Source organism: Drosophila persimilis, unplaced genomic scaffold (genome assembly GCF_003286085.1).
Source record: "Drosophila persimilis strain 14011-0111.01,24,50 unplaced genomic scaffold, DperRS2 tig00000191-arrow-pilon, whole genome shotgun sequence".
Classification (NCBI taxonomy): domain Eukaryota; kingdom Metazoa; phylum Arthropoda; class Insecta; order Diptera; family Drosophilidae; genus Drosophila; species Drosophila persimilis.
The window spans coordinates 14,893,040-14,919,278 of NW_020825298.1; the positions used below are offsets into that span (position 1 = coordinate 14,893,040).

Below are 26,239 nucleotides of genomic sequence, written 5' to 3' on the forward strand. Positions count from 1 at the left end.
CGGCCCTTGGTGGTTATTAAACGCTTATTATGTGGGCGACAGTTGGACAAGGGCAATGCCAAAGGCCCATCACAGGACTTGTGCGATTAGCAATGCAAAAAAAGGGAAAATAGGGGGAGGGAAAAGGTTAATGGTCGTTGGACTACTCGTAGTCGGACCTAATAGTTATTCCTTGTGAACCTACACAAATGTCAGCCACATCTAGGGGGGTCCTCGTCCTCGTCGGAGTCCTAATTGTTTATTTATGAAGTGTGCAACTCAGGGCACCTGAAAGTGTCCGTAAGCTGTTGGTTTTACAACTAAAGCTTTAAATATTAAAGTTAAGACGATTTTGATGGGTGGAAGGAAATATAGGGGGATCGATTCGTACGAAAGATGGCTCTTTATTTTTCAATAAAAACGGAATTAAAGTGTATTTTCAATCATCGTAAATGTGTGACTGAAAAAAGGCAACACAAGTAGTTTATTTTCAAAGATATTTGGCATTTACCTTTGGTATTTTTAAAGTATTTTGTAGTATATTTTCCAGGAAGTATATTATTTCTTTGAGTACATTACTTTGTAGTATATTTTAGTAGCTTAATTGTATTTTTCGTAATAACTTTTTAAGTATTTTTATTATATTTCAAATAGTATTTCATAGAACTTTTTATATTATTTTTTTTTATTAACTTGTTTAACCTATTTTATATAGAATTTTATTTTTATGTTGTAAGAGTTTTGAATTTAATTTTTTATAGTATTTTTATTAAATTTGTAGTATTTAATTAATTTATTTTTTGAAAATTACTTTTTTTTTGTACTTTCATTATTTTAGTATTATTTTGTTGCAGAACTTTTTGGTTGGTTTTTTTTAAATAATTACAGTTGATTGTCGAATTAAGGTCATAAAACCGACTCATAGTTTACAAGCCCCCGATGATATTTTACTATCGAATCATAGAGAATTCCAGCATATAGAACCACAGATGCTCGTTCCACACAAACTACAACCAAAACAGGGTATCTTTAAACAATGACACACACCACCAAGGCACCTGCCTTTCAGAGGCTCAAAAGGATTCCATTTGTCAGAGCTTATCAGAGAGGTAGAAAAATTGTTTCCGCCCATATGATATGAGCCCTACAATACATTCCATTTATGCGTAATAATCCCACTGAGGCAACCGCCCCCGGGGCCATGCCGCTAGTTAGTATTCCATGTTCAGAACTTCCTTTTACCAATTAAGCCCCAGCCACAACTATTTCAGACCTCTGTTTGGCCGAACAGCTCTGGACACTACCCGATGCCACTCCCCAGGACAGGACACGGCTCTCTCCTTCTCCGTCTCTCGCATTTGGGAGGACGAAGCTCTCAGGTGTCATATTCCTGGCGTAACAGTCGGGGAATGTGATCCCAAAATGAGAAGCTGATTCATTCATTTGATATGCACGACACGACATGGGTAAAACAAACAGACATTTAACACTTTAATGTTCTGAAACACACGGCACAGAGCCACACACAAAACACAGATGGGGTCTGCTGATGATCCGAATGCTGCGTGTTGTTTGAGTGGAGGAGGAAAAACTTCAATTAAAATGCCAGCATAACAATACACAATGGACTATCCGGTGGTGTTGGTGTTAGCGCTTTACCTTTTTGCACAGTTTTTTTTTTTTTTTTTTTTTGCAATTTGCAATTTAATGCAAAATAGCCGTAAAGCCACACGCAGAAAAAAGGCCAAAGGACAGATGGACGGTGGGGGTTAAAACCCCAAACGCTTTCGCAATGCCATAAAACGCAATGGAAGAGCTCTCTTAACTGCCACCAACAACAGCAAAAGGAGCAACAACATTACCTACAATTGCAACATTAAAAGCAACAACAAAATGTCCAACCTGACTGACAATGGGGCACTGTGGCTGACAATCGTATTGCTGGCTGCGTTTTGCCCCAGAGAGGAGGAATCCCTTTCATAATTTCCATTTGTTAAAGGTGTTCTGGAAAGCAATATCTATCTATTTTTGAGGGGAATCGGCAGGTTGAATTAGGATTTTGATTCTATATGTTGGCATTTCTTCATTTTAAATTATATATTTACAATAATTATTTTATGATTGAAATGAAATAGTTGTTAATTTAACCTTTTTCTTATAAAATTATAAAAAGGAAATCTTCATTATCTATTAAAGGACATACGCAACCTCTTAAAACAAAGAATATCCTTCGTTTTAAAAAAAAGGTATTGCAAATCAAGCAGAGAAACCATTTTTTTTATAATTTCTTACTATCTACTTACTCCCATATTTACAGACAGTTCCTCTGTCTTTGCGCCTGCATTTATTTCAGAAAAAATAGACATTGGAATAGATTCATTCTTAATTTGGACTAAGAATACAAAATGCTATATATAAAACGGATTTAAGTGACAAAATCGGCTGTAAAATTAAGCTTTGATGAAAATGAAACCAAAAGAATGGAGAAATTACTTTCCAGAACCTTTCTTAAACATGTATTTCTTACATTTGCTCCCTATGATGGGAATGAGAGTGACATGATTGTCCTTACAACCTCTGATCACGAAGCTAACAGATAAACTCTATAAAAACTCTTCAATCTCCACATCTTTAATTTTGTGTATCTCCACTGCGAAACCACTTTCCAGAACATTTCTTTCACTTGTGTTTCTCCCTGCGTATCCTATTCCTCTGGTACAAGCGTTTCGTGGCTTTGTTTTCCTTTGCATGGCGAAAAAGATGCTATAAAAATGTACAGTCAAGTGATTTTGTAGCAATTTGCAGTTTGTTGGCATTACGAGTGGCGGCGGCAGGTGAGCAGGTGGAGCAGGGCTCCACGGGGTCAGAGGTGGAAGAGAGTGTGGACGGACCGGCTCGTAAATCTCTTGGCAAATGTTTGCCAAGTGAGAGCGAAGCAGGTCGCTGATGGTCGGATCCTGTTGCCTTGGCTGTCGGTAAATTCAATTTATTTAAAAGCTTGTCAACAATAAGTCAAATGAAATGCTCTGCTCAGCTGTAAATATGGCGGTCTACCGGCCTGCCCCATATAATACTAGGACTCCGTAATAAAGCTGATTTATTTGCACAGTGCGATTTGCTGGCAGTAACCATAATTGCCCTCGACCAACGGGAAATCTCTTCTTTAAATGAATTCTCGAAAGTGGGAAGAAAATTCAGTTGAGGAAATGCAAATGAAATGAAACATTTTGTGGCTTCTGTTTGGCAATAAATTTTGGATTCAAATTGAAAGACATTTATTGTGGGAGAAGATACAACTTTTACCCTTTTGTTCTCCCCTTTTCGGCCATGTCTCCTCTCTATGGATAGCAAGTTATTTCTAATAGTTCCGCTTGGCAACAGTATATAAATCTTTGCCAGGCGGTTGGGGCTCGGGTTCTGGCCAAAGATAAGCCAATGTCCAATGGACAGTTACCACAGCAATTGGCTGCAGGACATGCGGATATATAGTGGACCCTGCGATGGGTGGCCCTTGCTCACAGGACATTCCAGCACGATGGTGCACATCCTGCCCTGAATGTTGATGGGTGGATGCTGGAAGGGAGCAGGAAGGAGCCTGGTGACGTGCCACATTTGGCAAACATACAAATATCAAGTGTTTCTATTTTTTAACATTTGCAGCGAAAATAATGCATTAAATGGGCGGAATGTGAGCAGAAAAGGGCAAAATTTCAGACGAGGGTTGTTCTAATAGTTATCCAAAGGTTAACTGTTTTTGTATATAATTCAAAAACAGGTCAAAAGCCGTCATATATGAGGCGGATAGATACAGAAGGAACATTGGAATGTATTTAGCACAAAAACCATATTAAACTACTTCCTTCGAGAAGGTGAAACGAATTTGACTTTTCATAAAAAATTAAAGACATCACCAGCATCTCCTGTAAAACTTCCAAACTTTGACATCCGATATGCCGAATTTTCACTTTCGACAAAGAACTCGTCATATTGGGCGTTTCGCGTGTTCCCTTCGAAATCCTCCGGGTGTACATATATGTTAGCTCTTAGGTCTGTGACTTTGTTATGGCTTGCAGCTTATCCATGAAGAAGTCCCCTGTAATGTTCGCAAATCCCCTCTTGTACTCTCTCCAGTTGTGGAAGAAGAACATTTCGTTGCTTGTTCGACGGGCGATCACCGTCCAGTGCTCTTCAAAGGGATCTAGCGCCCCTACATGAATGGTATGTCTACTTACCATGGGCGTTGGGATAAATAGGACATAGGCTGTACGGATTCTGTGAATTCAATCTTTGAATATTAGTACTGCCCGTTCCATTGCCGACAATCTATAAATAGGTGCTTTGCAAAGGAAAAACACCAAAAACCAGTAGATCTATAAGTATTGACTGCATTATTACCCGCTGACGATTGACAATCGGTTGTCATTTTATTGTGCCTCTAGCTACCTTTTCCAATTTTTTTATTTCTTATCACTTAACTAGCTCATCTAGGTGAAATAAGAAGTGGAAACCCCGAAATATCAAATTCCGATAGGATTTATTTAAATGGGCCATTTTGCGGAGTGCAAATGATCGTAGCCTCGACTTATTGAATCGAATAAAATTGTTGAAATAACCGGCCGTTTCTGAACAGATAATTGTCAGCATTTTGCCTAATCATCAATCAAAGTGAAGTATTAAAGTGCTAGCCATCCTCTTTACGGGGATTGGGTATTGAAGAGAATCATACGAAAGCCGAGTCTCGTACACGCCTTATACGAAGCTTTAGAACAATATCACGCAATTTTACAATCTCGCCCACAATACAAATAAAAATCATTAAACATTTTCAAGACCCCGAAATCTATCATAAAAAGTCGGTTTGGTTAACAGCGGAAAAACGTTACTTTTTGTGGACTAGTGTTATCGACTGTTTCGGCATTTTATATAGACTTAAATATTTGTACATATACAGATACAGCTTTAAACAAATGAGGGGAAAAAACTGTGACACAAGTGGAGTTTAAACAATCAAATTTACTGCACAAAACGATGCAGTAGTGGTTTCTACTCCTATCATTGGGCTGGAACACCCCAAAACCCCACTCAGTGTTGCCTAAGGGCTCATAAATCTAGGCAAGTGTTGTTGAGCGACTGCTGCAGTGGCATTGCATTCTGTGCTGGCGTTTTAGCTTAAAATATTGATTTTTTTTCGTACTCGTACATATTATATTTAGTTCTGTTTATTCCTGGATTCTTTGGTATCCAATGAATATATTAATAATATAACAAACCATTAGTCGGAACGCTTTTCTTTTAAATATCATTATTTAATTTTCCTCCTTGGTTTGTGCATTAATCACTGCACTTCATTAAAAGCCAGCAACCAGACGACAACACCAACAGCAACACAATAAACCAAATTACTTTTATTTTTTTTTTCTGCAGCACTAACATGTGGTCTAATGGTGGGGGGATGATCCACCATGCCTTCTCCACTCCACTCCACTCCAGTACCAGGAAGAAAGAAACTTCCATTTACAGGAGTTTTCCTGCTGTCATAACAAACAAATTCCCAGCATGTGCGTCTCCAGAGTGGCAGTGTGGGGTCTCAAATGGTCGAGAGTCCAAGAATTTAATTATACTTTTGATTTTAATGAAAATACAAGCGCATATGGCATGTGCTGCGCTGCTCTCTTAGGGCCTGGGCTTTCCGTCTCTCTCTTTTTGCCTTATTTTTATGGCATTTCACTTGGGAGAGTGCTGGCCATCGTTCTTCTGACTTTTGCCTCATTTAAGGTCGTTCGTTCTTTGCTTTTTCCAACAGGGCGAAAGTTCATTTCACTGAATGTCAACGCCATGGAGTTGTCGTCGTTCCGTCAGTGCGAAATTGCAGTTTAATTACACTTTTTAAACATTTTAACTTGTCTTTCGAAATTGTCATTGTAAAGGGAAATTGGGGGCGTATGTGTGTGTGTTGTGAGAGAGAGCATTAAATGAAATTAGTCTGGAACCAGGGCAAGAGGAAATGGAAAATGAATGGAAATGATTATATGCTTGGAAAAACAAAAAATGGCAATGCGAGTGCATGTAACGAACATTTTTTAAAAATTAACAAAAAAACCTTGGCATACAAAATATTATAAATCCGTAAAGCATTTAAGGCCCCAAATCTATCAGAAAAAGTCGCTTTGGCTTGTGGATCACAAGTGCTGTTGTATAGTGTTGTACATTGTGATTATTAGTATTAGATTTGGAATGATCGAGATATAGTTAAACGATGCATTGGACGATGCCAATCATTTCGGACGCATATCCTCCAGGCACGGATGGAAGAATATCTGTGGCTTCAGTCTTTGATCACAGTGCTCGTGTCCCATGGACCAGTCGTACCCCAAGGCATAGGCAAATAGCAGCCCATCACTGCTGGTGGCACACTTTGTGATGACCACGGCCAGCGGATATAACACATCGGCAGCGTAGCATCGCTCGGGCAGGTTAATGCTCACCACGGACTGGGGAGCCCGAGTATCCCAGAACTTGACTGTTTTGTCCCAGGAAGCAGTCATCAGGAGGGGCGTCTTGGGAGTCCATAGCCAGCGGCAGGCACGAACACCCGCTGTATGGCACTTCCGCTGAGAGACGTGATTGGCATCAAGGTTCCATTCAAACACTCTGCCGGTGCAGTCGCTCGCGTAGATCCGATTGCCGTCACCATTCCAGCTGGCATCTGGGAGAGGAGCCGACATCTTCTGTAGGCTCTTGGGCGTCGCGGTTTTGCTGCTGGAATCTACTTCCCAGACTCGGACGGTCTGGTCCCAACTGGCAGCGCACAGACCATTAAAGGGCGCCGTCTTCGGAGTGAACTCAAGTGCCGACACTGAATCGCTGGGAGGTTCAACGACGGGAAAATCCTTCAACACATTATTACACCAAGCGGACTTTGTGGAAAAGAATCCTAGCCGATCGTCGGTCTCCATTTTACGAATAATTTGTAAACGATTTGATTTGCTTTGTTGAAGTTCTAAACCCGTTTTTGTATCGATATCTTGATGGTTCCCAAAATTACTAAAGATTTTTATCAAAACATAGCACTATGCAAAAGAAGTTTCAATCCACGAACCAAACGGACATTTTCTGATTGATTTAGGGCCCTATTTTTTTTTATTGTTTTTATTTTTTTGTGGATTGGATGTGGGATTTTATGGGTATAATTAATTTATTTGATAGAAATTTATTTACAATGCTTGAAAGCAAAGTATTTGTCAGAAGCGGATATTTCTTTTATATTTTATTGTATTTTTTTCTTATAAATCAGAGAATAATTTGATATACTCCCATTTTTTCCCAAGATCTGTGGGCTTTTCCCTCAAGCAAGAAATTTATAAGACTTTGAATAATAAATGCAAATACCTTATCAAACCTTAAGAATAATTCCCATTGGGTTTGCTGCCATCTTCTATCGCTTTATATGCACATACAATCGTTCATCAAGTCCATGCAGATCCATCCCCCTACCCTTCCAGCATTTGTGCAACATTCTGACCGCACTTGGAGTCGTCACTTTAGTTGCATTTCCGGCTGCTGGGAGGAATCGTATGGTAGAGGGGCATGCCCCTCTACCAGTCTCTGCTCTCTCCTCGAACCCCATAATGTCCTGTCCTGCATTTAATATGCAACTCATGTTGTGGCAGAGCAGAGGCATAGCCGACCGACCGACCGACCGACCACCAGGCTTTTGCTGCCATGATGCATGCACAACATGCACTTGTAATCAAACATGTCCGTTGAGCGCGTCCGCCGCCATTTTGCAGCTCCAGTGGGAAAGAGGGATTTCCACAACTTCCCCCCCCACACCATTCTTGCTTATTTGCATACAACACTTTGACGCATTGTTCGCAAGTCGCAAAGACAGATGGCAGTCTCATGCTGTGCCCCAAGTGGTGGCTTGCTCCTACTGCTGTTGCTCCTTCTGCTGCTGTTCCTTGTTCTTCTTCATCTACTGGTGGTCCTACTGTTCCTGCTGCCTCTGCCCCACCACTTGAGCTCTAATTAAAAGCAAATTTAAGCATCCCACCAGTCCCCGCCATCACCTTCTGCCATATACATCACTACCCAAACGACCACAAGCCCCACAGACAGACAGACAGGCACACAAATTTGCCAAATGATTACGTTTACAAACGAAACTCCTTTCCCCACTCCTTCCCACGGAGAACAAAGAACTCCACTGGCTCGGTAGAAGGTAGAAGGATGGCGCTGTCGCTGGTAGAGAGCTGTGGCACTTTACAAATGAGTGTTAATTAATACGATTTTAAGTAGCAGACAATCGAACCAGAGATTCACTTTGGTTCCTGCTGACATCATTAACCCATTTTAGGCGCAAAACCAATTAGACTAAGGCCTCAAGATGTACAATTTTCATTGAAATTTGAGTCACAGACGGTCGGGACCACCGTCAATTAATTTTCCACTAAGACACGGGATTTCGTTTGAGTGTCTGTGGAAAATCTATTAAACTTGAATTTCTAGTATTTATTTAATATAGAATTTTGTCTTAAATTCTTAGGAGATTTTCAATATTTTTTATAGTATAATCTGCCCCTGAAAAATCCCGCATAAATCACAAGCTTGCCCTGCGGAAACCGACGTCAACACATTTTCAAAGCCAGAAATGAAATGAAAAAAAAAGAAACTGAAATGCCGCACACCGCAGCTGGCGACGTTAAGTGAAAATCTTCTAAGAGCGCCCAAGTAATGCACATAAATAATAAATACAACGCGAAATTAACTTTCCGGTGACAGTCAGTCGCTCGCAACGCCACAACGTGCCATGCTGCCCCGTCTACTACCCCCCCCGAAAGTCCTCATCCTCTCATTCTGTTGCTTTCCGGTTTGGGGGACTAGACCAGAACGGTAGCGGTATGGTGTGTATAACGACTAGGAGATGCTCATTACGTTGGTTTAATGATTGAGAACTATGGCAAGTGGAGTTCGATATGGAAATAGTACTGTCATAGCGAGATCTTCAGAGATACAAAAGTATCTTGTATTCCTTACACATTTTTCTTGCCATTCTGAGTATAATTATTATTATATTATATTAAAGTTGTACATATAATTTCATAGAACTTAATTTTTGTCTTTTAAATTTTAGTTTCCGAAAACTTTTTATTGATTTAAGAGGGAAAAGAGATTGACGAAATATATAAAAAAGATATAACAAAATTTGTATATTTATTATATTATATTATTTATTATTATTATATATTTATTTTTATTTTTTGCAAACATTTTTTTAAATATTCTCTACTATTTCGACTGTAATTATGGTTTGATTTAGATGATTTTTGGTAGATAGGCAGATAATATATAAATTTTAAGATAACTCAACTAAAAATCATTACCATACCTTAAATATTGAAAAGAAATCATCATAGGTCTCCAAAATATAATTTAATATATTTCCAAGATTTCAAAAGATATTGTCTGGGATAGAAAAAGTCTCTTTCTGCTTCTTACACATATCTAATAATGCCTAATATACACCTAGTGCCCACCGGCTATGGGGTATCGAGAGAAAGGAAAAACCAACACCGAACTATTTACGAATGCAAAGCACATTGAAAGTTGAAAGCGTGCTGCGTTGGTTTTTGGGGTTTTGGTTACGGTTTTTGCTCTTAAGGTGCGAAAGCTAACCAACAAAAAAAATTCGAAATAAGGGTGAGAAATAGCGAGAAACTGTCAACGCGCAAAGGAAGGCGTTCAGTTGACAGAAGTAGGCGTGGCATAAAATCTCAGACATGGCAGCCATAAAAATTCATAAATTTTGATCGCTCCCTCCCGCAGGGGCTGTAAAGGAGGGGTCCCCAGGATATGGTATTATGAATTATGCAGAAAGAATAGCATACTTTTCCGGGCAGCCTCTGCCTCCCTCTGTTTGAAGGTCAATAAAATGCTACAGGAGCTGCTTTAAGACACGGACTGGTGCGTGCATATTTGACAATTTTATTAGATTAAATTTCATATAAATGTGTTGATAATGGCAGCTAGACAATGTCTAGACTGAGCAAACAGAGATACACACAGCAGTGCCGAGGAGACATTGACATTTGATATGACAGAGAGAGGGAGAGTGAGTGAAAGGTGAGTGAGAGAGTGCAAGGCATGGCTTCTGTCACAAATGCCACAAAATCCACACCCAAGCAACAATGCAAAATTAATAGCTGTTGCATTCCCAAAGTGAGAGACAGAGCTCTCTCTCCAAAAGTTTTGTCTCTGGCATTTCACGAATGTCAGCGACTGTCTCTCCCGATATCATCATCATTTAGACTGCGAAAGTCAAGGGCAAAAGTTTTCTGCAGCTTTCGCTGACGTAGGTGTGATTTATGCGAAAGAAATCATATTTGAATTTGAATTTTTACTACTTCAAGTGCACTTTACTTCCTGTCGGTGCTGCTGCTGCTCTTTGGCTAAACTATAGCTAAATCCTTTAAGCTGTTGTCCGGCAGAGAAATATTGTTGCAGGAAATTGCCTGTATAGGGTTTCACTTTTTTTTTTTCATCGAGAAATTTGTCTTCAGTCAAAGGGTGATTCTGAAAGACGGCATTGTAATTCGAATAGAAGTTAAAAAAAAAATTAGATTACAAAAATTTAAAATAAAGTTAAAAATAACATTAAAAAATAATAAAAAACAAAATTAGAATTAAATAAGAGAACAAATAATAATAAAAAAAAAATGATTAGAACACAAAATTCGCGAAAAATTAAAAAATTCGGTATTTAAAAACAAAATATTTTATTAATGTGAGATCTTTAAACAAATAATCTGTTTGCGATTGCATAGCTCTAAGAATTTCCTCTGCATGGAATTATTTTCACTGTCTTCTCAAGGATCTTTTTTCGCACATCTACGAATTCCAGTCGAACTACACGTTTCACCCTGTATTATCTTTTTTCTATAAGAAACATTCAAAGCGACATTTGCATTTTATTGTTGAATGCCGGGCATTACAATGCCAACTTTCTGCTCTTTGCCTGCAATTTCCTTGGCATGTCCCCCCTCCAACCATTTTCCTACCATTTTCTTCCACTTTCCTTCTTTCGTTGGACCCGGAGAGTGTGTCTGCATGAAATAAGAGTTAATCTTGCGTCCACTGGGAAAAACACACTCCTCCCACACACACAGAAAGAGATAGAAGACCCGAGACAGACAGGAGACGCATAGACAGAGTTTGCTCGTAACAGATGTCCTTGATTTTTCATTTAGGAAGGAAAATATATTTCAAAAGCAGAGATTTTGGCTGCAATTTTCCCATCTCTCTCGCTGGCTTTTGTGCGACATCAAAGTGCAACTTTATTCGAATAAATCCCCAAAGCGGGGTAAGCCGATAAAGCAGCGAAAAGTACGAATAGAAGTAGTCGCTGCCCCACAAAGTATGCAATAACATTGTAACAATCGAATTGTCAACGTGGGGGGCAGAAACGGAAGGTGGAATCTCCCACCAGGATTTTAATAATATTTTAATAATAAAATCAGCCGCCGCCCTTGCCATTTGCGTCGGGTGGTTTTATTTTTTCCTATTACAATATTATATATTTTTTTGCTTTTGATCTTACCTTTTTGACGGGGCTTCAACCCTCACCCTCACTGTAGCCTCAAGACGTTTTGATGGATGGATGGATGGCTGACTGGATGTCACGGGTAGCATGACGTACGTATGTATTTATGCTGTATTTATGTATGAGGAGTAAAGTGGGTTTAGTCGCAGCTTACATATCATGAATCATATGTTGTTTTGCTCTTCCAAAGAAGGGTCTTGTGCTTATAGTAGTTTTTTGGATAGAAGGAAATACATTGTTTGTGGGAAAGTTATTTAAAAGAATTTGTTTATATTTTAAACGTAATTTTTGACTCTGTTCCTTAAAGCTTTTTCAACCAAAAATCTCTTTTAGGTGCTATTGGAATCTTTTATTATAAAATATACAGATTGAACAACAATAGAATAGAATCCAGAGATACTGAAGATTCCGGAACATCTTAGTGGTTAAAATGTTTAAACTAAACCAAATCTCTGGAGATTTATAGAATACTCAAAATTGTCTGGCATTTCTTATATTAAGTGAATTTTACTATAATTTCTGTGTTATTCCAAGCATTCAATGTAGCTTTCCATCTACTGCACTGTGCCTTCCATTTCTAGAGCATTTATCTGTCAACTATCCCAAAAGATTGTCTGCATAATTATGCCAGACGAAAACATGAGTCTTCGCTGGTGCGCTCTCGCCCCTGGTGTCGTGTGGCTTATTAAATCCATGTGGCTCTCTCCATGTGTATTTTCAGCTTCAGTGGAGCACAATAATTGGGACATGTTGTCAGGTAAGTAGCACCAGCAGGACAACTGCCACAAGGATACAGGACCAAGGCAGAGGTCAGATGTGCCGCAGTTCCAGAGATTCCCCTTGGCTTGTTAGTCGCCTGCTCAGCCACTGACTGATTGACAGACTCGGGTCAATTGCTGGGAGTCTCGTTCTCGTGAGCCTTCTTCTCCCTGACAATCAACATTTGCCAAAGCTATTGATTTTACTCGTATTTGCTCGAATATTCCCCCGAGGGTATAAATATTTACTGTGCTGCTACATGTTTTCGCTTTTCTCTACTTTTTCAATGAAATTTTTAATTAAAAAGTTTCTTTATGATTTGGTCATAAAAAAGCAATAAGTCTTGAAAATTCTGACAGAAGAAAATCGTGGTATTTATACTCTATTTCGGTTTGGTAATTAGGTATCATCTTACCCATTTTTACTACACTTTAAAATCAAATAGCTGCCAGAAAAGGGCTTATAGATGATGTAGGGATTACTGTACTACAGGAAAAAGTTTATGTTGCATCCCAAAAGGCAGGGAAAATCTGTCGCTGTCGCTTAACATCTACATCATGGATGATGCCACACATGCACATGGGCACTGCAAAACCCCATCAGACAGGCCACACGAAGTTTGAGAGGGACGCCACGAAGCTTATTTGCATTTTTAATTAACTAACAAGTGCTTACAATTAAGGCGGACCGGGCCCAAAGTGCTGGGCAGAAGCAATATTTCCATAATAGCCAGTAGCCGCCAGTGGATGAGGTCGGGGGGTGGACTCTGACATGGCTGTAAATCAATTAGGCGGAAAACACGACAAGTATTTGGCATAAATAAAGCACTCGAGACGATGTCATGTGTCGTATAATTTGCATGCTTCATATTTTAATTACTTAACTTTTTGGCGTGAGTCCTGAAGAGACACAGTACCACCAGTAACCTCCAAGTCCGTGGGCGGGACTCCTGTCAAAAGTTGTGAATGATAATGTTGCATGTGTTGGTGCCACCGCTGGCCCTGTCAAACTGTGTCAAGACGATGTCAGGAACAAAATACTTTGTGCGCCACGAAAACTGAAGGGAAAAGTCAGTCTGCCATGACATTTATTGGCCCAAAAGCCCTGCCCTGCCCTGCCCTACCTCCTGGTTGCACTGTCTCTCTCCTGCCACATGCAGCACCATTTGACGGTTTGTGCGCTGACAGCGTAAATATTGTACCAACTCAAAAAACTAACACCTGGATGTCTCCTAGACCCATGGAACTGCCTTCCTTCGTTCTTTCGTTCCATCCATTGTGTTGGCATTGAGTCAATTTGGCCGCTTGACATAAATCAAATGTGATAATATTTTTATACAATATTTTCTCCGCTCCTGAAATGCTATGAAATTCTTGATTTCTTCTCACGCTCGACTGCCATTTCGTGTGCCAGTAATTTGGTAATCTTTCCACCACACACGCCCCCACACACAGATTGACTTTGAATTTCAATAGGTTTCGCATCGATGGTGGGACATATAATTTAATTTTGGTGGATTTTTGGTGCCTTAACGATAGTGGCAGACTGTTACGCATGGATACACTGAGAGAAAATATCAAGAAAATAAATAAATAATAAATAACAATTGAAATCTTGAGGTTACTTCTATGAAGAACACAAGTTAAAGTCCCTTCTTGACAGATCTATGGATCCGTAATGATCTAAAATGCCTTAAAAATAGTTCAAACGTTAAACCTGTGTAGAACTTAAGATTTGAACCCTAAGATTAATGAACAAAATCAGGAAACACCTGTGAAAGATATTTATAAAATATTCCACTGTTGATAAAATTATATCATTTGGTTCTCAGGGGTACGAAGAAAATGTTGCTTCGTTATAGCTACAATAAATTTTTATTACACATTTTTTTTTCTAAATATATTATTTTATAACTTGTTTTTTCGATTTCTTTTACATAAATTGAAAAAAATAAATATATAAGTTCTAACTTGAATTTGAAATCACAAATTTAATCTTACTTTATAAATTCTATTCTAGAAATAAGAACTCTTTCGATTACTATCATTTGAGTGCTTATTTGTATTCTAGATATAATGAAGTTTTTTATGCGCTCATAGTACATAGAACAAAAAAATATATCAAAACAATATATACATATTTATGTACCACCATATATTATACCAAATCAATGCTTACAAAATAGATTTTTTAGATATCAAATCTTACGACAGGATTCAGTAATCTAAATAAGCGATTTTTTACGATGCTTCATTCTGTTATTTTTTTCTTGATGCAGAATATATTATTTATTCCTTAGTTAGATGAATTTAAAGGTTGAGTCATACAATTATTTCTCCCATTTCACATTACCTCTATAAAAACCTACCTCCCTATCAGGTGTATTTCTGTCTCCAAGCGATTTCCACGCCGCCTTTGGCTGCAGTAATAATCATAATAATGGCGTCGCGCCATTGAAATGATAAATGATTGCCGGCTGCGTGAACGCACACACACCGCGATGAAAAAGCGGTGAAAATGCGGTGAAAATACGTGTAAATAAATAAAATTATGCATACGCACTGTTGTGATTAAATGGGGAAAAGGCTCGGCTTCAGCTCCCGAGGGTGCGTCAAAAGTCCTGGACCTACGACAACAAACAAAACTTTGGGTTTAATTGCAATGAACCCGACTTTGTGGCTGGAGGAGAACCTACCCAAAAGTCGAGGGAATGTCTCAATAAACTGAAGACTGATGGAGAAAGCCGCTTGGGGAGCACGACTTAACCTCAATTTTGATTAACAATGTCGTCTGGCAATGAAGCTGTCAACAGTGCGGCCAGGAGACCCGGAACCTCAGAGCAGGAGGCAGGAGCCACAGAACCCAGAGGCAGACAGTTCCCCCACCTCTCTGGGGAGGTTCTTCGTTGTGTGGGTTGAATGAAAGGGATGGATGGATTGTTGGTTGGCTGGGAAGGGATGCCAATGGTTCTGGGCAAATTGCAAGCCTGAAAAATGAGGACAATTTGTTTGTTGACTTGTTGGCAGCTGGTTCTGCCCCACCACAACACTTGCCACTTGCCATTTGCCACTCTTGCCTCTTGCCACTTGCCACTTGCCAATGATTTCCTGAACAAATACACATTTTATTCGTGAGCATTATTCATTTGCTAATAACATGCTTATGGGCGAATGTCAGGCGTTGCCAACTGTGTAGATTGCCGGCCTTCTGTTTCAGCGTTTTCCGTTGACTCTGCTCCGTCTTTAGCTGCATTATATACTGCTCCATCAGCTGGCTGGGCATGGTCTGGCGGAAATTAAGTGTGGGCGTGGCAGTCGAGTCGATGACAGTGGCCATTTGTCGATGGGAACGCCAGCGTTGACGCAGTCCTTGGATGCCATAGGCGGGTATTTCGATGCAGAGAAAGTAGGCCAACTCCATGCCGCTGATTAAAGAGCAGCCCAGAAAGAGACCAGCAATGCCGCCAAAACTAACTGAAAGAGTGGGGGATATTAGAGGGAACTTCCACGGTTTCTCTTCTCTGTTCCTTTACCCATCAGATCCACCCAACCAAAGACAAGGCTTGTGCGATACACCATTATGGTCTCGAAGCGGTAATGCACATCCAAATCCACATAGGAGAAATTCCCATAGACATCTGGCGGCAGAAAGGCGGGCCGGACATCGCTGATGTAGTTGAGGGAGTAACAATTCCGAAAGCATTTGCAGACCATGCCCTCGAAATTGTTGCGCACAAAGCCCTCCTCCCCGGGCTGATGTGAGTACCGAAGTAGGTCTAAGGATGGATGCAGTACAGTACCCTGGGATTAGAAGAAGTGGCCGGCCTGGTGGCTGTCAGGCTGTCTACGAACCATTGTGCTCTGCCAGGCAGAGTAAATCCTGTGAACGGCACGACCGGTATTGGCCTGGACACACGGAGCACGAGGCAGGAAAGCATGAAGTTTTTAAGGTTTTTGTCTGCGGTTGAGCGAAACGTGCTTACCCGGTGGAAAGAGCAGGTCCATTGTGCAATTGCAGTAGCGCACTAAGTACTCCTGATGGCACTCCGATTGGCAATTCTCAATCATGTAAACGTAGCCCAGCAGCGACTTGAAATCCTGGCTCGTATGCTCGTCCTTTTTGCCAAGAGTTTAAACTTAAAACCTTTAAGCACTTGCATCCTGGAGCCAATACTCACATCGAACACGCACTGTCGCTGATCGGAACGCACTCCCCTTGTATCATTATCATAGAAATAAATGATGGGTTCAATCTCCAGCGTGGTCTTCGTATTCGCGGGTATATAAAAGGGATCCTTGTGCCAGACGAAAGGCTCTGTGACCATCACATCAATGCCCTTTTCGTTCTTCCGTCCCGGCCAGTCTTTATCCGCCAGCAGGAGCACACGCACGGATAGGGCGCTCATGGGACCGGCGGAACCTGTGCGCCAGGGCCACATGGGATCCAGCAATTGCATGCGTCTGCCTTCGACGGTCTCCAGGGAGTTGAAGGCCCAGCAGAGGCCGTTCTTGCTGCGACGCTTCGAGAAGATCTCACAGCAATTGTGGGCATAATGCCGCCACAGACAGTCGGCCAGGAGCTCATCACAGCGCCAGCTCATAAAATCCACCACCAAACTAAAGTTTACGTGACTTAGGAGCTCTGTGGGCTGATTCCGCAGTCGCTCGAAGGACTGAAAGTGCCCGAAACTAATGTCATCGTAGGTGCTAACAATCCGTTCGAAGAGGTTTAGCTGGTTAGAATCCGTAACATTCGGCAGGAACCTGCTCTTCGCCTCGCCCAAACGATCCCAATTGAGGCGATTCCGATTGCAGATGGTGATCACCGGAAACGGTATGCGATACACCGGATATCGGGTGCTGTCCACCACTGTCTGGAAGTGTCCCTCGTTGTAGCGCTTCGAGAGTATCAGGCAGACATAGACGGCGCCCAGAAAAGCGCTCAGAAAGGTGCACAGCCACACGAATCTTTCCCAGCGACTGGCCCGGGCTCCGAGCAGCCTGTCCAAGCCATGAATCGTGGTTCGCTTGCCAAATCTTAGAGCCAACTGCCAGGCAGATTGTGCTATCTGCTGGGCATAGCGACGGGCCAGCGATTCCTGTGGCCTCGGAGGCGGAAAATACACCAGCGTCATGTTGGATTTGAATCAACTAACTTCAACCAAAGTGACGGATAGCTCTTTTATACCGCTTTTGGCCCATATGCGTGATGGCGGTTCGTTGGTAATTAGATGCCGTTTAACGCCTTGTCATGTCCTAGTGTTAGACTAGAGTTTCTGACGTGTTTGGCTCCTATTAACCCACCAGTCTGGCACTGCCGCAAAGTCGCCAAAGGTCACGCCAATCGATGGCATATCCCCCAAGAGATTCGATTCAACCTGATTTGCATCCCACCCGGAATCCCAGACGGTGTACGAGTACATGTGTCAAGCTAATTGGCATCGAAATGAATTCAATTGAATGCAATCAATCGCAAATGATTTGCACACAACGATTAGAAAGCACTCACAATGGAGCAGCCAGAAAGGAAGTTTATGTACTTTCATGCGGATGATTGAATACCCTCTCAATGTTTATAGCATATGGTTTTTCCTTCGAAATAGCCAGCTATCGAAGGGGTATCTAAATGGGTTTATCTACTCCACATCTATAAACTCTATATATTTTAGTATCGATAACCGTTTTAATGTCGATAATAAAGAGTTTCGAGTACTAAGAAATCGCGAGAGCTATCTGAGAGCTACGAAATGGCGGATCTATCGCATTTGAACCGAGTTTGCCGATGCCAAATATCGAAATCTATCGATTTATGTATCGACTACTGATATCTCGGTAATTCTTTACCTATAACCTAGCTCGTTACAAAAATAAAACTTAGCTATGGGCCAACCCATCAGCCCATGAACTTTAACCGAAATATACCCTTAATCACCAGAAGCCACCCAAAAAGTTCTATAAAAGGCTGCACTCTGTGGTTCAGGGACTACAAAAAGTTCGAAATGTACGCCAGTAAAGTGGGAAAAATCAAGAGTCGACTGCCTGTGGTGGCATGGCGTGAGTGTCAGGATGTAACGGAAGGATCAAAGGGCAGGAAAGCAGAAGCCTCAACAGCCTGGATGCAGTTACTCGAAGGCTATATATCCCGATCGCATATACACGGTTTATATGTGCTATTTTTACCAACCATGCGACGCCGCATGCGGTGAGTAGAAGGAAGATCTATCAGCTAAAATTTTGCCAAGTATTTCCTTTTAGAGTTCTCTGGTCTTTGGCCTTGATCTGTGCTTGTTCTGTGCTGATTTACGTGAGCTATCTGTTGGCGAAGCGCTATCACAACAAGCACTTTCAGACGACTATAGCCAACTCGCATGCCCCCATGCATCAGATTGCCTTTCCAGTGGTCATAATATGCAACAAGAATCGCTTGAATTGGTCACGATTGGCAGAGGTTCGGAGCCGATACAACATTACCCCATCCCAGGAGCCCCTGTTCGAGCGTATACTAACTGCCTACGATGGTTTGAGTTTCCACCAATTTAAAGTCTTTGAATCTCTGGAGAATCAGCCGCTGCAGGCTCTCAATCATTTGAATTTCACTCAGATTGTCAGCGAAATGTCCTGGCGATGTGATGAGATCCTCAGCGATTGTAGCTGGAGTACGGCAGCTCGGAAATGCTGTCATCTTTTCCGGCCACGTCGTCTGCCTTTGGGATACTGTCTGGCGTTCAATGAGCTGGAACAGCGGCGTAATGGTGCCTCTGGCATTGGTACAGGATTGCTGTTACGGCTCCTGCTCAATGCCGACCAGCATGCACCAGGGAATCTGGAGTCCAAAGGATTTATTGTGCGCTAAACCCTTCCCGAAAAGAGAGTAGATCCTTAATCGTTTATTCCACAGCTGAACATAGTGGAGTCCTCAGTGTGGTTCGGCTATCCCATCGAAGTGATGCCCCACACACGGACCAATGTGGCGGTTACCGCCGTCTATCACTACTTCGATGAGAGTACCCTGAGCCTGCCCTCTAGTCGGCGCCTCTGTGTGATGGACTACGAGCAGGGGAGCGAGCACTTCCACACGCTGATGGGGCAGAAGTACATGCTGGAGAACTGCCAGGCCGAGTGCCAGCAGAGGTACCTGCTCCGCTACTGCAACTGCACCTTGGATCTGTTCTATCCGCCCTCGAATTACACCGCCTGTCAGGCAATAGATCTACCCTGCCTGGCGGCCCACCAGCACCTGCTGCAGAACTTTGAGCATTACGGGGAGCATCCCTATGTCCATAGAGAGGATGCGGGTCTCATGTGCGACTGTCTGCACAACTGCAAGTCGCTGACCCTCGTGACGGAGCTGCGAAAGAGCGTCCTGCAGCCCTGGCTGCAGCCCAATGCATCGCTGACCAATGGCATGTGGCTGAATGTGTTCTTTAAAAAACCCTCGATGTTGATCTACAAAACCAAACTGATCTACACCTGGGTAGATTTGTTGGGTATGTTAAGATTATCAGATCCTACCAGCATCTTATGCTAAGCTATCTTTTGTATAACAGTTTCCTTTGGTGGCATTTGCCAGCTGTGTCTTGGCTGTTCGATGATCAGCCTCCTCGAGTTTCTATTCTTTGGACTGCTCAAAGTGCCACGCTTTTATTGGCAGAGGATGAGGCAATAGGAAAGGAAATAAATGTACTTTGATCTAATGATTCGTTAAAGATGTCGAAAATTATCTTTTATGAGAAGAGATTATCAGAAAGAAGTTTAGCGTTAGCATTTAAGAATGCAAGTCCGTGTTGTATAAATCTTCTCACATCATTTCAGAATGAATTTCTATAAATCCTATCAATGCTATCGGAATATTTCGGGGTTCTAGCTCGGAGCTTGTCGATGTATGAAGATTACAAGTGAAACGTTTCAAAGAAAGCTTTGACCTTATCAAAGGTGTGTTGTCGTGGGAAAACTTTAATTTAAAAGCCAAAAATCGTAAGCTTTATTCGCGCATGCGCTTTCAAAAGACATTGAAAATCGAATTTATAGAACATACTATTTTTCTATTATTTCTAGAAAATGAAATATAAAATATAATACATAGAATATGCTATAACATAGAACTAAGCTGGAAATGTAGAAGATACCGTATAGAAAATGTAACATATTTAAGCTACTTCCTCTTTTAATTTCCTCCCACGACCGGATTTTCATCCGAATTACAAGAATACATAGCAGTTTGATATTTATTTTATTTCTATACAGAGCAAGTGTACTTTGGACGAACCATCATTTGGATTACTTTGAGAGAATAGGCAAATCCGCGCCAAGCGGCCCAGTTTACTCCCTTTCGTTCCATGCTAGACACGGTACCATTCACATATATGGCGAATAGGTTACTGAAATTTTGAGATTAGAAACAATCATTCAAATACCAAATGCACTGACATACCTATAGGTACAATGCTTGTGCCACCAGGGACCCATGTAGTCCAATGCACAGTTTGTTTCCGGTTTTATGTCGTTGTCCCTGTCGTAGGTGGTAAAGTTGTGGCCCTTCTGACTACTAAGCGAATCACCCGCATCTCCTGTAAAAGCACCCAATTTTGTCAGCCGGTATAGCTGATTTTCACTTTCGATGAAGAACTCGTCGTATTGGGCGTATCGCGTGTTGCCCTCGAAATCCTCCAGGTGTACATATAGCACGTGAGTCTGTGACTTCGTTATGACATGCAGCTTATCCAGTCCTATAAAAAAGTCTCCTGCAATGTCGCCAAATCCCTTCTTGCACTCCTGCCAGCTCCGAAAGAAGTTAAGATCTCCGTTTGTTCGACGAGCGATCACAGTCCAGCAGGGACCCACAGGGATCTTGCGAATCAAACTTTTGAACATAATGATGTTTCGCTTTCAACATTCTGAAAAAAGGTATTTTCTGTACTATTTTTGATTTAATAACATGAATACACTTGTGATTTTACCACTTCAATATCTGCTAATCCTGTCGTTTTGCAGAGGAAAAACACTAGCAACCCGTAGATGCACATTGACTGCATTGTAACTCGCTGTCGACTGAATGAAACGTGCCGTGGAATTCTTTTATACTTATTTCTTATCTTGATTTGACGTAATTATTCGTAGTGCCGAATTAGCGTGCATATAATCTTTTCTTTTTTTTTTTATCACACCTACTTCGGAACATTCAAATTGCCTAAATTTGAGCTATTCAATAAAAGCTTAAACTTATCTTATCTTATCAATTAAATTATTAAAAATCAACGCGATTTTATCATTCTACACTGGGCTACACTGCTCTTGTTCTTTACTCGAGACTAAACATAAGCTGTTAAATCTTAGGAATTTAGAAGAGAATAGCCTCAAATTTATTTTTATAGATTAAATTTGAAGATTGGCTTGAAGATACATGGATATCGGGCCAAATTTTCATTTTTATAATGTTTTATAAGAATATTTGTTCAATCCAGATTACAAATAATCCATTGAGTAGATTACAAGTAACCATTTTAATATGAAGATGTTATTTCTATGGTTTTAAAATAGGGAAAGCTTTTATTCAAATTCTGAAAAGCTTGCGCCAAACGTTTCCCGAAAGTTTGGTATTTTTGTTTGGCGCATGCGCTTTCAAAAGTCATTGAAAAAAAAACCATTTTGAACATAGAACTTTTAAAACATAGAACATGTAGCATATAAGAAGATTTAATATGAAATGTAGAACTATCGGGACATAGAACTGATATAATAGAACATAGAACATGGTAGTACTAAAATATAGAACGGGGGCACTAAGATAGGATCCAAAACGTGGAACACCGAAGATAATGGACACATCCAAGAGCCAAGTTAAGCTACTCCTCTCGAGAGGGCGCTTTTAAGTTTACAACTTCGATTTTTATAGAGCAGCTGCACTTTGGTTGAACCATCATCTGCATTACTTTATAAAATTAGGCCTCTTCGCGCCAACTGTACCATATTCCACACTTCCACTTCATGTTGTCCACGGTCTCATTCAAATATAATCCGAAAAGGTTACTAAAATAACGACATTAGAAAACTCTAGTTTAAAATGTCGACATAAATACCTATAGGTGCAATCAGTGTACCACCAGGAACCCATGAACTCCACAGCACAGTTCTTCTCCTCCCAGGCATCGTTGCCCCTGTCGTAGGTGGTAAGCTTCTGGTTCTGGTTCTCTCTCATCGAATCACCCGCATCGCCATTGAAGGCTCCCATCTTTGACATTCGATAGAATTCATTTTCACATTCGATAAAGAACTCATCGTATTGGGCGTACCGTGAGTTCCTCACGAAATCTACGAGGTGTACGTATAGTTCTTGGGACTGTGCCTTCCATTTGCGATGCAGGTTACGATACGATCCGAAATGATCTGCTTTTCAATAGCACGCCTGTACATTTGGACACCATGAAAGTATCCACCTCCGTCCATAATATCTGCCTGTTGATCTTAGAAAGTCGATAATATCGATTTCTTTATATTATTATTATATTTATTTATAGAGCAAGTGCACTTTGGTCGTAGAATTATTTGGATTAAGGTTCCAAATATATTCCCTTCCTTATGGATGATCTTTATGGATCTTCCATTTCAGCTCTTAGCTATTCATAGTTTATGCAAACAAATTTTGTAATCCCTCTTGAAGGTTTGATATTCATCTTTCATATCGGCTTTATGATTTCCCGCCATCTTTACGAACATCTGCAAAAATTTATCTCATCGTCTTTCTGTTTTTCTAGTGAGTTTTTAACGGTTTATTGACTGGCCGCGGGCGGTGTCTTAACTGCTGCAATGTCGCGTTTGCCGCTTAACAAGCTCCGCTCCGGTCCGTCCGATCCGTCCGCTCTGTTCCGCTCTGTCCGGATGTGGAATTTTGTGGGGTCGGTTGGGGGCAGGGTGTCTTGTCGAAATTACGCTCATAAACGTGACTTGACATAATAATCTGGCTGGCGCGATTCCGACGGTTCCGACTCGCCCGCTGGCTTTTGTCTTTTGCACTTTTGCCTTTTGATTTGGAGTATTTTTTTTTCTCTGGCCTTTGCTCTCTCTTTCCTTTTTCTGGAGGCGCCATACATATCCTACTCTTTCCTTTTTCTGCGGCGGCTTCCAAGGTGGCGTTAATTTTTTTTTGGTGCTCTCTTTTTTTAATTTTTTTTGCGGTCAAGTTTTATGCTCTTTTGCCCTCTTGTTGGGGTCGAATATGGCAAAAATTTCATTAGTTTTACAAACAAGCTAACAAACAGACCGAGAAACAAATATTTGTTCTTGAATTTTTTAACAGTTTAGCGGCAGTTGCTGTTGTTGTTGCTCCTGTTGCTATTTTTCCCCAGCTCTGGCGAGTTTTTATCTTAAGAAACAGGGAATAAAAGAAAGGAAAAGCCAGTGAAAAAAGGGCAAAAGGCAACGGTTGGTACCATCTGGGGTTATGGCCCGGTTCCAGGTTCCAGGTGAAGCCAACAGACTCCAGGGATATCAAGTAAATAAACAGAAAACGTATCAAAGAAATCGCAATGCGAGGATTCCCTTCGAAATAAATTAAATAAAGAGAGGTCCGAATATTCTCCACAAAAACTGAACCGAAGGTGTGGGTTACAACTGCCTTGGAATTTTGAAAATGGGATAAGGAATGTTTAAGAATATAAAATTTACTAAATTTAACAAAAAAATGAAAAAAGATAATAACCAATATTTATATCGAATCTCACTGATTCTATGTACCCCATACCTCATACGAATATAAATACTAATTAGATAAGGACACAATCTATAAGGCTGTCAAGTGGGATTCCTCTGTGTTTGAAACTTATGATTCCTTTGGATTTATTCTTAACTTATTTTTGTATTTTTGGAATCTCTAGCTCTTACAGATAATATCACAAGCCTATAAAACTTCCATGCAGGAGGTTCCTATATTTAAAATTCAACAGAATATCAAAGAATTTATTTGTATCTGTTCCAAAACCTGAGGAAGGTTCTTATTCAGATAGACAAAGCATTACGTTAAGATCTTAAGATCTTAATGGAAACGGAGAGGTTGCCTTCTTTCTGTTACATATCTTGAACGAGTTGAATGTACCCTTGTCAATCCATCAGTTCCACATATACCTACCATATACATATGTATATAATTTCCCTATCATGCACTTTTCTTAGGTTCTCTAATACAACCCCGCCTCCCACTGGTGCCTTAAATCTGAGCACGCCTCTTGAAATGCATGGCATTTCCTTCATTCATTTTGAATGTTGCTAATTTGCGTTCCACTCATGTGTGCGCTGGCGTGGTTTCATAAAATCTAAACAGAAATCTGCGACAACCCGTTTCTGCGGTAATTAGGTGGCACCGTGTTGTCCTTTGGCTTTGCACACGCCCCGCGGCCAAAGACAACAGCGGCGCAGGACCCCGTCTGACCGTCTAGGAGTCGTTTGGTCAGCGATGCAGCTTCCGTATTTTTTTTTTTTTTGGGCCACAACTGTAGGTGATGAAACAGTAGGGAGTGGGGCATATACGAATATCTGGGGAAGGGACTCGTCATGGATACATTTATTTGTGCCGCTTCTTTTCATCTACACTTTTCCAGTAGTGACTGAATCTTCAGCTGAGCGCTGTCTCTGGCTCTCTCTCCCAGTGTGACTGAGCAGCAAAGGGTTGATTTATATTTGAAGAAGAACCTCACCACATCCTCGGCCATTTGCAGGGCATTTGCAGAGGGCCCTCTGCCGGACACACACTCTCTCTCGCTCCTCCCTTATCACCTTGTCTCATAAATTATGGCAAAGAGGTTACTTTGTAATCAGCAAATTAACTTTATCGCCAACGGCGCTTTATGAATGGGTCGTACATACAACCACTTGCATGGTGGGTGGGTCGATTGGGAGTTTGGGGGTTTGTCCTCTCGCCTGACCTGACCTCTGACTTCTGTTTCAAAGGGGAAGAGAACTCGTTGGCCCCTACCACAAAGTGTGTGTGTGTGTGTAATTTTATTAAACTCTTTTAATATATGAACAAATCAGTCATTAAATCAGGCAGCAAGGCAGTGAGGCAGACAGCCAGACAGGCAGGCGTTTTCCTGTTGGATAATCGAAATTTGAATGTTTACACTGTCTGTGTGTCACATAACTCATAAGCCTCCCCGACTCCTTCATTTGTATCTGCTGCGCTCCCTCTGCCCCACCCTCTACTACAACTGTATCTACGGGCTTCCGACTGTATCTAGAGCCCCCCCCTTCCACCATCTGTACATTCTGGATGGTCGCGATTTGCGGTGCGTCGCGGTTTTGTTGGCACTGGGGATAAATACAGAGATAGAGAGGGAGGGAGTGGCAGCTGCAGAGGCAGCGGCAGTGGCAGCGGCAAGAGTGTGGCAACCAGCACATGCGGTAATTTACCTAATTTTCAATGCCGGTTTCCCCGCCCTATCATCCACATTTTTTGGGGGTTGGGCTGGGGCTACTGATTGGATTTCACAGTATTGTACCCCCATCTCAGCCGCCCTACCGCCCGCCATTCGTGAGAGTTAATCGAATCTGCCTTTTATGTTGACGCATTTTCATATCAGACACAATCCTGCCAACCAATTTTCTTGTTTGCATTCGATTTTTCACTCCTGCGGGAGCGGCAAAGGGGCGCGCGAGGCCTTCTTTTGATTCACTAATTTCTGGCCATAATGCAAACAGTTTTGTGGAAGAAGCCGCCCAAATATTTGTTTGCCCACGGAAATGTTTTTTGGGCAGCAGAAATTGAACGTTGGATCATAATACTTTGTGCCGAGAGGTTTACATTCTGTTTACCTGTACGGATCCCCTCATTAAAGTTGCCTTATCCTTCATCTTTAATCTTATGAAATTACTGTCCAGAAAACAGAGGACTTGGGCGTATCCGTTACGCACAATT

At 41.3% G+C, this 26,239-nt stretch overlaps 3 protein-coding genes and 1 pseudogene across 3 annotated transcripts; 1 reads left to right on the forward strand and 3 right to left on the reverse strand.

The window, feature by feature from the left end:
- Positions 1-6,254: 6,254 nt before the first annotated feature.
- On the reverse strand, positions 6,255-6,935 carry LOC6593927 (annotated as a pseudogene).
- An 8,543-nt stretch (positions 6,936-15,478) lies between these two features.
- On the reverse strand, positions 15,479-17,471 carry LOC6593575 (pickpocket protein 19). The gene is made up of 5 exons (XM_002019219.1): positions 16,515-17,471; positions 16,320-16,452; positions 16,189-16,242; positions 15,870-16,112; positions 15,479-15,810 (listed from the first exon to the last, which is right to left on the reverse strand). Exons 1-5 carry the CDS (start codon positions 17,469-17,471, stop codon positions 15,479-15,481), a joined length of 1,719 nt encoding a protein of 572 aa, XP_002019255.1.
- An 864-nt stretch (positions 17,472-18,335) lies between these two features.
- LOC6593574 (pickpocket protein 19) lies at positions 18,336-20,002 on the forward strand. The gene is made up of 4 exons (XM_002019218.1): positions 18,336-18,538; positions 18,592-19,180; positions 19,235-19,823; positions 19,884-20,002. The coding sequence occupies exons 1-4, from the start codon at positions 18,336-18,338 to the stop codon at positions 20,000-20,002; spliced, it is 1,500 nt and encodes a 499-aa protein (XP_002019254.1).
- A 570-nt stretch (positions 20,003-20,572) lies between these two features.
- Positions 20,573-22,564, reverse strand: LOC6593573 (techylectin-5B). The gene is made up of 3 exons (XM_002019217.2): positions 22,413-22,564; positions 20,768-21,196; positions 20,573-20,714 (listed from the first exon to the last, which is right to left on the reverse strand). The coding sequence occupies exons 1-3, from the start codon at positions 22,562-22,564 to the stop codon at positions 20,573-20,575; spliced, it is 723 nt and encodes a 240-aa protein (XP_002019253.2).
- Between the last annotated feature and the right edge of the window lie 3,675 nt (positions 22,565-26,239).